The sequence below is a fragment of the Nycticebus coucang genome, chromosome 19 (genome assembly GCF_027406575.1).
Source record: "Nycticebus coucang isolate mNycCou1 chromosome 19, mNycCou1.pri, whole genome shotgun sequence".
Classification (NCBI taxonomy): Eukaryota; Metazoa; Chordata; class Mammalia; order Primates; family Lorisidae; genus Nycticebus; species Nycticebus coucang.
This window is the reverse complement of record NC_069798.1, coordinates 54,120,345-54,133,412: the sequence shown is the minus strand read 5'-3', so window position 1 is coordinate 54,133,412 and position 13,068 is coordinate 54,120,345. Positions and strand designations below refer to the sequence as shown.

Below are 13,068 nucleotides of genomic sequence, written 5' to 3'. Positions count from 1 at the left end.
AAGAGTTTGCTGCTCTGAGCTATGACGCCAGGGGACTCTAGTGACAAAGTGACACTGTCTCAAAAAAATTAAAAAAGCACAGCTCTGACTGACAATAGTAGCAGCCCTAGGAATCGTAAGGCTCCTCAGAAGAGCCAGAACGTAGATGGTAAAGCAGAAAAAAAGAACAAACCTGATTCTGGATGACATTCCTGAGCTGGCCCATCTCCTCACTGCCTGAGAGGATGCTTTCCTAATTGACACAGCAAAACTGAACAAGCCAGATAAGGTTACCGTCCCCCCATGACAATTATCAATAATCTATCCTAGCACCACCATAAAACACAAATTTAGATTGGCCAACTCAAGCTCCACAACTTTACTGTCAGCTATAATTTTTTAGGAGGGAAAGGAATAGAAAGGAATATGAGGGTGTAAGGAACCCACCAAGTCACTGAACACATCAACTGTAACACTCATCCTATTTCAGACATATTACAAGGCTGAGGCACGGGGCAAACACAAGTACAGCTATACACACCTATCATTTTGACATCTAAAATTATTTAATACAGAAACTGGGTAATTATAACATCTCTAACTCAAAACCCAAGAAAACGAAAATAAAGATGTGAATTTTACACAGACCACAACTTTCACGGTACACACACAAAAAAACACTTCAGAGGATGCAAAACACTACTAAAAATGTAAATTACTTTTATGCACAGGATGGAAAGACAAATTTAAAGTATTCATAGTGGAGAAAAGTAATATATCTATTTTGTAAGCTGCAAGCGAAAAAAAGAAATCCAATTTACCAATCACTTTTTCTAAAAAAATACTCAATTGTTGCTCTACCCCTCCACCTCCCAACTCGGTAATGAGCTCCTAATATGACAGGGCAATGACCTTGGTATCCTTAGACAGAAAGCACAAGGTGAACCCTTGACAAACACATGTGCAACTGAACAAACGCTGTACCAGTTGTTTGTATTTAACTTCTACCCAAAGCTTGAAACACTTTGCATTTGGAGGGTTTCCTTCTACCTCACTTGTTAACTTTTATATTAAGAAAAAAAAAGCGCTGGCAGTGCCCATAGCTCAGTGGGTAGGGCGCCGGCCACATACCCAAAGCTGGCAGGTTCGAACTCAGCCTGGGCCAGCAATGACAACTGCAACCAAAAAACAGCTGGGCGTTGTGGCAGGCGCCTGTAGTCCCAGCTGCTTGGGAGGCTAAGGCAAGAGAATTGCTTGAGCCCAAGACTCTGAAGTTGCTGTGAGCTGTGACTCCACAGCACTCTACCCAGGGTGACAGCTTGAGACTCTGTCTCAAAAAAAGAAAAAAATGTTTATTGTAGGAATATAGAAATGCAAGTAAGCAAAAAAAAGACAATAAAAAATTACCTGTAATCCCTTTGTTCAAAAATAACCATCATTAACACGCTGGGATATATATATTTCTAGTCATTTTTCCTATGCGTAAACACTTTTAGCTACAACAGAATTCTACTGTACCCACAGTTCTGTAACCTACTTTTTCTACTTGTTATATTACCAACATCTCCACTCTATTAAATATTCTTCAATACCTACCCACCCCACCCATCATTCCCATGGCAACATCTATCACTCTTCTGTTATTTCTCAAAGCAAAGAAGCAGCTCTCACTCCCAACTTCAAGTGCTCCCTTTCACTAATAGTATTCACTGAAAATTAAAGTATCGATTCCAAAGGCAGCCTGCACATACCAATTTCGCAGGAATCAGCATAAACATACTCTGGAACTCACAATCAACGTGGAGAGTTTTGCACCCTCTAGATGTAGCTCCATCCCAGAGCCACATTCATTCATCCTCTGGCGCTGGGGAGGGGGAAATACAGACAACAGGAAGCTTAAAAAACCAACTTGCTGACTGTAATTACGATTTATCTGATTGTCAGGCACAATGTGTTAAGCACAAAAGGAACAAGAGAGGGAAGAATAAAAGGATAGGAAATGATTTTCAGTTTTGCTTCTTCTTAAAACCTCAGACTCCTTCCTCTGCCCAAACCAAGCTGGGCACCCTGCAGTCAGCACAGTGGCGGAGCTTGTGATTCTGTGGGACACACTTTTCTTCTATCTTTAAATACAGTAGAAACCCCGTAAGTTTACCACCCAAGGGACTGTAATAAACTGGTCAACATACACAAGTGGTCAGCATAAGAACTAGGGCTGCTGTACTGACATGTACATATGGTGCGTGTCCAGTCTGTGAAAATTAGGTCAACTTAAGGAGGTGGTCAGGTAGGGAGGTGGTCAGGTAGGGAGGCGGTCAGCTATGGAGGTTCTGCTGTAGTTAATATTGAGTGCTCACTACAAGAAGAAATGAGATTGGGCTTGCTTGCATTGTCTTAAAAACCAGACCAAAGTGACTTCCAGCATTTAAAATTTCATACGCAAATAAAACTAATCAATACAAACATCCACTATTAAACATTAAAAAAGAACAGGGTGGCGCCTGTGGCTCAAAGGAGTAGGGCACCAGCCCCATATGCCAAAGGTGGTGGGTTCAAGCCCAGCCCCGGCCAAAAACTGCAAAATAAAACAAAACAAAACAAAAAAAGAACAAAAGGGTCTTCATCTCCTGCATGATCTCTAACCGAAAGCCTGCCATCATGACTCCTCACATTGGTGACATCTAACACCCACTTGCCAAAACGCTGACATAAACTTAAAATCACAGGCTGGGCACAGCGGCCCACGCTACAGCTCCACAGCACAGTTTAAAAGACATATTATAAAGTGTGATCCAGAATTTTACCCAAGGAGACAGAGAAAGCCAGACCTGGAGTTGAGCTAGAAATGGAAACATGAGAACTGTTAAGACAGGCAGGACCAAGAGTTGGAGAGGCAACTCAGGCCGGGACTGCACCACCAGGTCCCCTCCAGACAGGGACACGGCCTCCACCTGGTGCACAGAAGGTGGAAACCTGCCAGGGCCACTTGAGCACTCCGTCAACATCTACTTCAGCACGCCTGGGAAACCACAGCCCGCTGGAGCCCTGGCCAAGTGACAGGTGATGGGGTGTCCTCCAAACCAGCAACAGAACAGTTCCCTCAGCTTGTTCTTCTTTATGGGACCAACACCCCTACAGGTTTTTCAAGTTACACTTCCATTGGATGGATTTCACATTACAGCTTTTCAAATTTTTAATAAACTCACTTTAGAAGGGCCTTTTTTTCTTGGTAAGTAGGAAGTATAAAAAGAATACAAAATCTCCAAGTGGACGGGTGCCTGCCAAGAAGTCACCAAACACTGGACGTGATGACAGCAAGGGAATCTGAGAGCCTGGCCATGGAACCTGGTGACTTGTAAATCAATATAGGACTCTGGCATCAGGGACAAAAAGGCAATTGAAGTGTCAAATTTTAGCTAGTTACCCCAGATACACTTATGTAATATGACTTTTCTCACCTAAAGGCATTACAATAATAGCATTCGGACCACTTGGGTTCAGAATGAAACACTACAACCATAATGAGATCCTATATGTTCACGATTAAGTTGCCTGGATCTTTACACCATCAAGCTCTCTGTTAGAACCTGAGCCATAGTCTCACATCAGGAATCAAGAACATCATTTGGCCAGGTGCCGTGGCTCATGTCTATCATCTTAACACTTGGGGAGGCCAAGGCGGGAGGATCACGGAGGCCACAAGTTCTAGACCAGCCGAGGCAATGCTGCAAGATCCTGCTGCTAAAAAATAAAAAATCAGATGCAGTAGAGAATGCATACCTGTAGGCCCCAATACTTGAGAAAATGAGGCAGGAAGATGGCTCCAGCCCAGGAGTTCAAGGCTGCAATGAGCTATGATTGAGCCACTGTAACTCCTGTCTGAGTGACAGAGCAAGACCCCATTTGGGGGAAAATAATAATAATGTCTCTAAAAAAACACTGTAAAAAATAATTATTCATTCCTTCTTAAAGTCAACAGAAGGGCCCACACTGCAGAACTAAAATTATTAAAAGTCCCTACACACGCAAGTAGAAAGGATTGCGGGGAAAGGACCTCTTCTCTGTGTATGTGATAAGGACTCTTTTCCCCAAACCCAAATCCTTGTCCCTCTCTCCCAAATCTGTACACGCTCCAGAATGCTAAAAACTTGGGAAACTGACGGTTCTTGACACTGCCCATAACATCTCTTAAAGTGGTTTTATTTAATAATTGGCTTTTTAAGATTGTAGGAAAATACTGTTTACTAAATTGAGTTAATTGTGTTCTCATTTCCATATCCCACCAATAAGCAGCACCCAAGCCAGAGCAACATTAACCCATACAAACATTGCCACCTATAGTCAGAAAATGAAATACGTGTGTGTATCCGGTGACCCGGGGGGAACATACAAAAACAGAAAGTAACATTCTGTTACACTTCTCACATCCTTCATTAATCCTACTCTTCTACCACTACATTATTTGCATATTACTTTAATCCTTTTTAAAATGGATTGTCAAAAGATCGAAAAATAGTTCACTTTCTTATCAATTAAGAAATACTTTAGGGGTGGCGCCTGTGGCTCAAAGGAGTAGGGCACCAGCCCCACATACTGGAGGTGGCGGGTTCAAACCCAGCCCTGGCCAAAAAAAAAAAAAAAAAAAAAACTGCAAAAAAAAAAAAAAAAAAGAAATACTTTAGTAAGACAAACACCCTATTTAAACACCTAAAACATTAAAAAGTTTAAAAATTCTTAAGTCGAAGATCTAATTTTTTTCACTGATGCTATCCAAGACCCAAAATTCTTTTTTTTTTTTTTTTTTTTGTAGAGACAGAGTCTCACTTTATGGCCCTGGGTAGAGTGCCATGGCCTCACACAGCTCACAGCAACCTCCAACTCCTGGGCTTAAGCGATTCTCTTGCCTCAGTCTCCTGAGCAGCTGGGACTACAGGCGCCTGCCACAACGCTCGGCTATTTTTTTGGTTGCAGTTCAGCCGGGGCTGGGTTTGAACCCAACCCCTTGGTATATGGGGCCGGCGCCTTACCGACTGAGTCACAGGCACCGCCCCAAGACCCAAAATTCTAAGGCACTAATAAATCTCTTTAATACAGATCTTGTAGCTCCAAACAGAAAAATTTAATATGGTCTCAGTCTATCTCATGATGCCATTTTAAACACTGCACACGGCAGAAAGGTGATAAAATTAGGAAGGAACACAGTTTCTTCCCCTCAAAATCAGTACAGATGCAATTTAGCAGGAAAGCAAATGTACGGCTGTATCTTACAAACAGTTTTATTGAGATGTGATTCACATACAATTCACCCCTTGAAAGTATACAACTTAGTGGCTTTTAGTCTATTCACATGAATTTCTTGAGATTTTTCACTTTTCTCCTGAATATACATCAAGCATATGGAGGCTCCCCAGAATCCCAAAACAACTTTCCCAAGAAAGTTTCCTGCTGATGGAAGCACCCCAGTAGCAAGCAATAGCTTCCCTATAAATTGTTCTGTGTGGTAGTTAAAGAAACTGCAATCTGAAGGTTCCCATGTGGTCACTACCCTCACCCTTTGAACAACATTATTTTTATCCCTTTAAGTTAAGGAAACTGCATTTTGGTAAAAAAATAAACAAGTGAAATAAACATTTTGATTTCATAAAACTAAATGTAAATAAAAACGTCAGTGTCTGCAGATTCTACAGACACCATGTCCCTGAAGAAAATTCTACTTATTACAGAAGAATTTAATTAAAGCAATGCATTATATTTGCCAATCTAAAAAAATTGATTTTAGGGCAGCACCTGCGGCTCAATGGGGTAGGGCACCGGAGGTGGCAGGTTCAAACCTGGCCCCGGCCCAAAAAAAATGCAAAAAAAATGATTTTACATGTCACCATAGCTATCACGTCCTGGGTTCACAGTCCATCTTCCCGCCTGCTAGGCCAGACACAGGCACAGAAAACTGCCCCTCAGCATCCATCTTTAGAGTCAAACACTGAACTGATGTTTCTGAGAACAACCTTGTCCATCCCCCTTTGCACAGATGGAAAGATGGCACGCAGGGTTTCTTGAATAATCGCTTGAAAACAAACACGTGCCAATTACTTTTTACCTTAACAACTATTCTTTTTTTTTTTTTTTGGTTTTGAGACAGAGTCTCACTATATCACCTCTGTAGAGTGCCCTGGCGTCACCTCACAGCAACCTCAAACTCTTGGGCCCAAGCAATTCTCTTTTTTTTTTTTTTTTTGAGACAGAGCCTCAAGCTGTCGCCCTGGGTAGAGTGCTGTGGTATCACAGCTCACAGCAACCTCCAACTCCTGGGCTCAAGCGATTCTCTTGCCTCAACCTCCCAAGTAGCTGGGACCACAGGTGCCCGCCACAACACCCGGCCAGTTTTTGGTTGTAGCTGTCATTGTTATGTGCCAGGCCCGGGCTGGATTCCAACCCGCCAGCTCTGGTGTATGTGGCTGGTGCCTTAGCCACTTGAGCTACAGGCACAAAGCCCCAAGTGATTCTCTTGCCTCAGCCTCCCGAGTAGCTGGGACTACAGGCACCCACCACATTGCCCAGCTATTTTTGGTTACAGTTGTCATTGTTGTTTAGCGGGTCTGGACCAGGCTCGAACCCGCCAGCTTTGGTGTATGTAGCTGGCGCCCGACTCACTGAACTACAGGCGCCAAGCCAACTATTATTCTTAATCACTTACAGATGGCCGTTCAGGGGATATTATCATCTAGGCTACCAGTTTCCTTTTTGCTAATGCCCATTTATGAGCAATTCCCTTATGCTGGCCCTTTTCTCAGACATGGAAAAGCAGAAATCTTAATACTAGCTGACTTAAAAGTGTGGAATGTAGCCAGGCGTTGTGGCCAGCGCCTGTAGTCCCAGCTACTCAGGAGGCTGAGGCAAAAGAATCACAAAAGCCCAAGAGTTTGAGGTTGCTGTGAGCGGTGACACCATGGCACGCTACCGAGGGCAACATAGTCAGACTCTGTCTCAAAAAACAAACAAAACAAAAAAAAACCTGTGGAATGATTGGGTATAGCAAAATAGGTGGCCTGCAGCTATCAGAGTTGGCTGTCACTAAAGCTACAGTGGAGTGCCATCATCATAGCTCACTGCAACCTCCAATTCCTGGGCTCAAGTGACCCCCCTTCTTCAGCCTCCCAAGTAGCTGGAACTACAGGTGCACACCAGCAAGCCCAGCTACTCTAATTTTTTGTAGAGAAGGGGTCTCTCTTGCTCAGGTTGATCTCCAACTCCTGGCCTCAAGCAATTCTCCTTCCTTGGCCTCCTAAAGTGTTACGATTACAGGTGTGAGCCACACTGTGTATGAGGCTGCTAATCACTAACTACATCAATTATAAAACATTCTTGTTTTCATATTTCAACATCTCTGAAACAAAGGATGGTTCATAAAATTGACAGCATATCATAATTTGACAGCAATTGTTTTCTTCCTTTCTTAACGTTATATAACATAATAGTTCAACTTAAAACTGACCATCTCTTAAAGAGAAAGAAATATGATATCCATACCAAAGGTTAACCTTAAATCTTTATTATGAAGATTACACACAAATGAGGGACAGTGATGACTGGACACTACAGCACAACTGCCTCATCTCAAGGGACATAATAAAAAGTCACTGATGGTGGCTAGGTTAGTGTGTCAGCCCAATGACACCAGGTTTTAATGATTTTCCAAGCTTTAAAACACTCTGGAAACTACATTAAGCAGAGCTTCTGGACATAACTGGCGGTTCACAAGCCATCAATCTGCCACCCATCATGTTTGTCTCTGTCTCACATTGTCTTGAATAATCTAGCTGTTAAGACACTTGGAAGAAAGGGAAAATTATTCAGCATGTTAAAAACTAAGGCTTCGGATTCAACTGACTTATCTGTAAATCACAGCATACCTTAGAGTTCTTGTGAGGATTAAAGGAGATAACACAGTGTAGAAGATGGAATTTGAAACATTGGCTAGCTATCCTTGTTTGTATGGAATTAGGAGAGAAGGTATCAAAAGTACAATCCCATGTCCACCTGGCCTTCATTTCTATTTCATGCGGCTCACTTTAACCAACAAAATTTTAAATGCAATATCTGATATTATAAGAAGGCTGCCATTCAAACCCTAGTATTTCACTCACCTAGTATGGAAAGTAATGAGAGTCCTTTCAATAAAAGAAGCCTTTCTACAATGTAAAAAAAGATTTTGAAAAGTTAACAGTAACATTCACAAGTAAAAAAATGACAAAATGTGCTGCGGACTGCTAAAAATAAATAAATAAAAACAAAAAGAAAACCACTAAGGACTCAAGCCAGTTGCAGAAACTAATCCAAACTATCCTGATTCCAAACCAAATCTAACCCTGGGCCATGAATCAGAAGTTTTTTTTGTTTTTTTTTTTTTGTAGAGACAGAGTCTCCCTTTATGGCCCTCGGTAGAGTGCCGTGGCCTCACACAGCTCACAGCAACCTCCAACTCCTGGGCTTACGCGATTCTCTTGCCTCAGCCTCCGGAGTAGCTGGGACTACAGGCGCCCGCCACAACGCCCGGCTATTTTTTGGTTGCAGTTTGGCCGGGGCCGGGTTTGAACCCGCCACCCTCAGTATATGGGGCCGGCGCCTTACCGACTGAGCCACAGGCGCCACCCGAATCAGAAGTTTTTTTTAAACTGTGAATCCCTTCAATAGCAAAAGTTCTTCATCTGAAGGTAATTTCAAATTTCGTTACCTAAAATGACACGATTTAAATCAGATTAGAGGTGAATTATATCTCATCAGAGGAACCTCACCCCGAAAGACACAGCAAAAATTAAACAGCACATACCACCCCGCGAAGCTCACATCTCAACCCCTTTCTTTCCACAAACTGAACAGACCTAGGCTGAACGTCCAAGGAACAGTGATGCCCCTGCTTTGGCATCTAGGTTAATGCAATTCATCATCATTACTGGCACGGAGAGCTGATGGGACACAACAAATCCAACCATATTACATTTTTCATCAACCTCAAACAAAAATAGAAATTTACTTTAAAGAAATAAGCTAGCGACGGTGCCTATTTTGCTAAGAATTTTTATAAGGTGACTCCTGTAAACAGCAATCAAAGCATCTTCATGTGTGATATTCTACAGCACACCAAACCTGCAAACTGATGTGCACCCATATTTAACCTGCCTTGGAAAAGCAACCCTGCTGTTTGTTGCAGCAAGCATTCCACTTTCAGAGTCTGTTAAAATCTGTTCTCTTACACAGACTAATTCAGGGAGACAAAACAAGCCGTGCAAATTCAACAATGTGTTAATATTCTACGAAGGCATTCCCTAATTCTCCGATGAGCAACCTCACAGGGTGAACCCACCCATAAAAAGCAAATACCATTGAAATGTGAAGTCATCAGAATTGCTCTGGCTTATTTTTTCACTGGTAGGAGAAAGTTAAACAGTAAAGAAGAGACTTGTCTTGTGTAATAATAATGTATGCAACTACAAAGTAACAGCAATATGGCAATGAATAAGTAATAAAAGGTGGCTTCATCACCTATAGCTATTCCCCATGGGGTCCCAGCAACATGCAGGACTGAGCCCAGTCACACGCCCCACACACACACTCAGATTCTGTTTATATTGCACCCTGCCCTTTCACACTAGACACCAGTTAAGGTGATCAGGATTGAGTCCTCAAACAAATGTGGGAAGACTTACTCTAGGTAGATTCTGACACTGCCAATGTAAACAAAGCACAATCAACAGAGACATGGATGTGATTCATTTATTCAGCTGCATTTCTCAAAACAGTCAATTATTTGTTTAAGGAGCTCTTAAAAATAACGATTTTATTAAAACATTAGCAAAGAACCTAAGGTGAATGGCAGCTGTCTTTATCCCCCACAATGCCTCAACCCAGGCAGCCCCTTTGTTCAGGAATGTCCCTATACCCACAGCCCTAAGAGCTCACTGCCGGCCTTCTATGCCAATAATTAATGAGAGAAGAGGAGGATGCAAGGCAAAGCACCAGAAAAAGGAGAGAAACCAAGAGGGAGAGCAGAATCCCCCGGGAAATGAAACAATGCTACTTCTCACCCATCTCCAGGTAGCTACACAAAGGGAGAAATTATTTCACACCAAGCACAGCGTGGCAAAATAATCAAAAACACAAATCAGACAATATTTGCATTGTGATCATTCTTTGATGATCACATCAAGCTTGGCCTAGCACCCTCAATAAAAAAGTCATGCTCCAAACACCCGCCCCACCCCAAGATACCTATTTCATTCCACACATGCACGCGCGCACACACACTCACTGGGTAGGAAAGCCGCTGAGAGCGACGCCGTAACGTGAGCCAGTCTCAGATAATGGCCTCTCTCTTTCAACCCCACCCCCATCACCAAAAAGGGGACCTCAGGGAAAGAAAGAAGGGAGAAGAAAGATAAATCGAGAAAGCCTGAATTTCTAGACATCAACTTTTCATGAAAGGCACAACCAGGATAGGAAATACCTCCCTGCTGAGTAATGCTTCAAGGGTTGTAAATTCACCTCTCGAAAGGGGAGCCAGACCTGAGCGCGCACCCCGCCAGATGGCAAACCACTCCTACCTGCCTGCTCCATCTAGCCCGCCTGTCACGCCGCGCTCGCGACAGGCGTCCCACCCCCCCTTTTTGGCAGTGCAACACTCCAATAAGAGCCGAGCGAGGCTGGTCGAGAGAGGGCTAAGCAGTGATTTAGCAGGACTGTTCCAAAGAGGGGAGTGGGTAACTGGGAGGAAAGAATGAGGTTAAAAACAAAGCCCTCTGCAGTCAAAACGACCGCTTGGGGGCGTGGCTTATTCATTCTCTTTATTAATAAAAAGGATCAATTGAGCTTTCCGCTCTCCACACACCCGGGAGGTGCCGGGCTTTCAATCTTTTGGGAGAAAAAAAAAATGGCAGGCTTCCTTCGCAAGTTTCCAGTAGCACCTGCCACCACCCGTACCACCCCCCTACACACACGCCAAGACTCTGAAATCCACAATCTCGGCTTTAGATTTTGCAAGACAAGGGGATGGACACACGCGCCTCCCGGCGTGCCCCCCACTCCCACCGGGATAAGCACGCACACGCTTCAGAGCGCCGGCTGATAGTACACTATCATTAGAAAGTTCCATGGGGAGACGATCAGGCTCGTCCGCAACCCCGACTCCTCCGCGCCGCAAGGGTCTCCAGCCGTAACCCAGACGTGACAACCAGCATGGATTCCCAGGCTTCAGGGACGTCGGCGCAAAGTTGCCCAAAAGCCCCTGGAGACCGGGCTTGGAGAAGAGGGGACAGAGAGGCGCGCGTGCCACGCTCCCTCCCCGAAATCAGGGAGCAGCGAAAAGAACCCCCCGCTCCAAGAGCGTAGTGCCTCTGCATTTACAAACAATGCGCTCCGCTGAGGACCAAGGAGGACTCCAGGCCCCCCCGACCTCGCTCTGGGGCACTCCCGCGTTTTGGGCTCCCCTACAGGCGCGGGGGATCGAACACCCCGGGGTGGCCCCATTCCCCTCCCCCTGCCGGCCCGAGGCAGGAACTCCCCGGGGAGTCCGGGAGGGAAGAAGCTTCACTCACCTCGTCTTCCGAAAGTCCGTAGACCGGCTCCCCGAGCCCGGTCGCCATGGAGTCGGCGCCCCGCTCGGGGGCCGAAGCGCTGACCGGCGGCTGTGCAGCGGCGGGCGGCCGGAGCTCACTCTGCCTCCAGGTCCCGGCGGTCCCGCGCCCGGCCTTGCGCGCGCCCCGCCGGGGAAGCGTTCGGACGCCGGCAGGTGAGGGTGCCGAGCGCGCGCCCCGGCCGCTGCCTACGCCGCTTCCTCCCGGAAGGCTGCAGGACCCGAGGGCTGGCGGCTCCCGAGAGCGCGCCGAGCAGCGGGCGGCAGCAGCAGCAGCGGCGCGGAGCCCGCAGGGCTGTCCCTCACCACGGCCCGCACCTCCTTCCGCGCCGGCGCGCCGTTCTCCGCCCCTCTTCGGGCTAACTCTGCGATCCCCGGGACACGGCTCGCCCGCCCCCTCGCTCGCTCCGTCCGGGCCCCCGCTCTCTCCGCCCCTCCTCCGCCTCCTCCCACCCGGCGCTGCTCCGGGACCCTCCCCGCTCGCCAGGGCGGGCGCACGCGCCCCCCAAGCCAATCACAGGCCGGGCTGGGGGGCGGGCCGCGGGCGGATGGGGTGGCTCCCCCACCGCCCTGCGCCCACCCCACCCCCGACCTCCAGCGCCGCGCTCCGTGGGTCACCCGGCCGCGGGGCGGGTCCACGGAGGCGTGCCCGGGCGGGCTTGGCCTGCGTGGCTGACCCTCCCTCCTCTCCCGGTTTCCCTCTGTTCTGGGGAGGGGGCGGCTGGACGTTTGGGGGCGATGAAGGCATTTTCCAAACAACAAAGCACCCTGCCCGTTTCTTCTTCCTGTGGTCTTTTAACTTAAGAGTCCTGAGTTCACTGTTGATTGTTAAAAGGGGGCACGATGGATGTTTCTAGACCCCTTTAAATTCTTGGCAGCCCCAACAAGCCGGACTCGGCTACATTGTCAGCTCTCCGGAGCGACCCGCCTGGCCTGGCCGCCAGCTGGGGAGAGGCTGCCCCGGTGTGGCCGCGCGTCGCCATTGCTTGTGTCAACCTTACTGGGAACAAAACCAACACAGCGACCTCCCTGAGTACACACCCACCCGCTGGAAAACAGACAACGTGGTTCTTTGAATAAAAGGCAACTCATTTTTGAGCCGCAACGTGAAATATCAAACTCAAGTTTAAGGTTATCCTTTGCATATGCAAACGATTGAGACGTCTTATTAGCCACCGTAGGATTCCTCCCACGTCCCAGCTACTGTTTTTCTAGCAAGCAGTTCATTTAATCCTTCCGATTTATAGGAATGCAAGAGACTTCTTTAAATAAGTGAAAGAAATTCGTCACTCGACTTTTTCAGGAAGGCTTAAATTTACATGTTAAGTGCATTTGTGAATTTAAAAAGAAAACAGACGCAGAACATTCATTTGCCTTTGAAAAGGAAACCTCAAAGTGCCCATTTGGGTAATACCTGGACGCATTTAGGCTTTTCATTCAAGGAAGTGAAGAGAGAACACTAA

At 46.2% G+C, this 13,068-nt stretch overlaps 1 protein-coding gene across 4 annotated transcripts in view; it reads right to left on the bottom strand.

Annotated features, from left to right (window-relative positions):
- NEDD4L (NEDD4 like E3 ubiquitin protein ligase) overlaps positions 1-12,029 on the bottom strand; it is a 345,542-nt gene extending 333,513 nt beyond the window's left edge. For 2 of the 4 annotated variants that reach the window (XM_053571166.1, XM_053571167.1), the window contains exon 1: positions 11,568-12,023. In XM_053571166.1, the coding sequence (XP_053427141.1) occupies positions 11,568-11,615 (48 nt within the window). In that variant the 5' untranslated portion in view covers positions 11,616-12,023. Of the gene's footprint in view, positions 1-11,567 lie in introns of all 4 variants that reach the window. The other 2 variants (XM_053571164.1, XM_053571165.1) reach the window with 2 other exon arrangements.
- Positions 12,030-13,068: the final 1,039 nt, after the last annotated feature.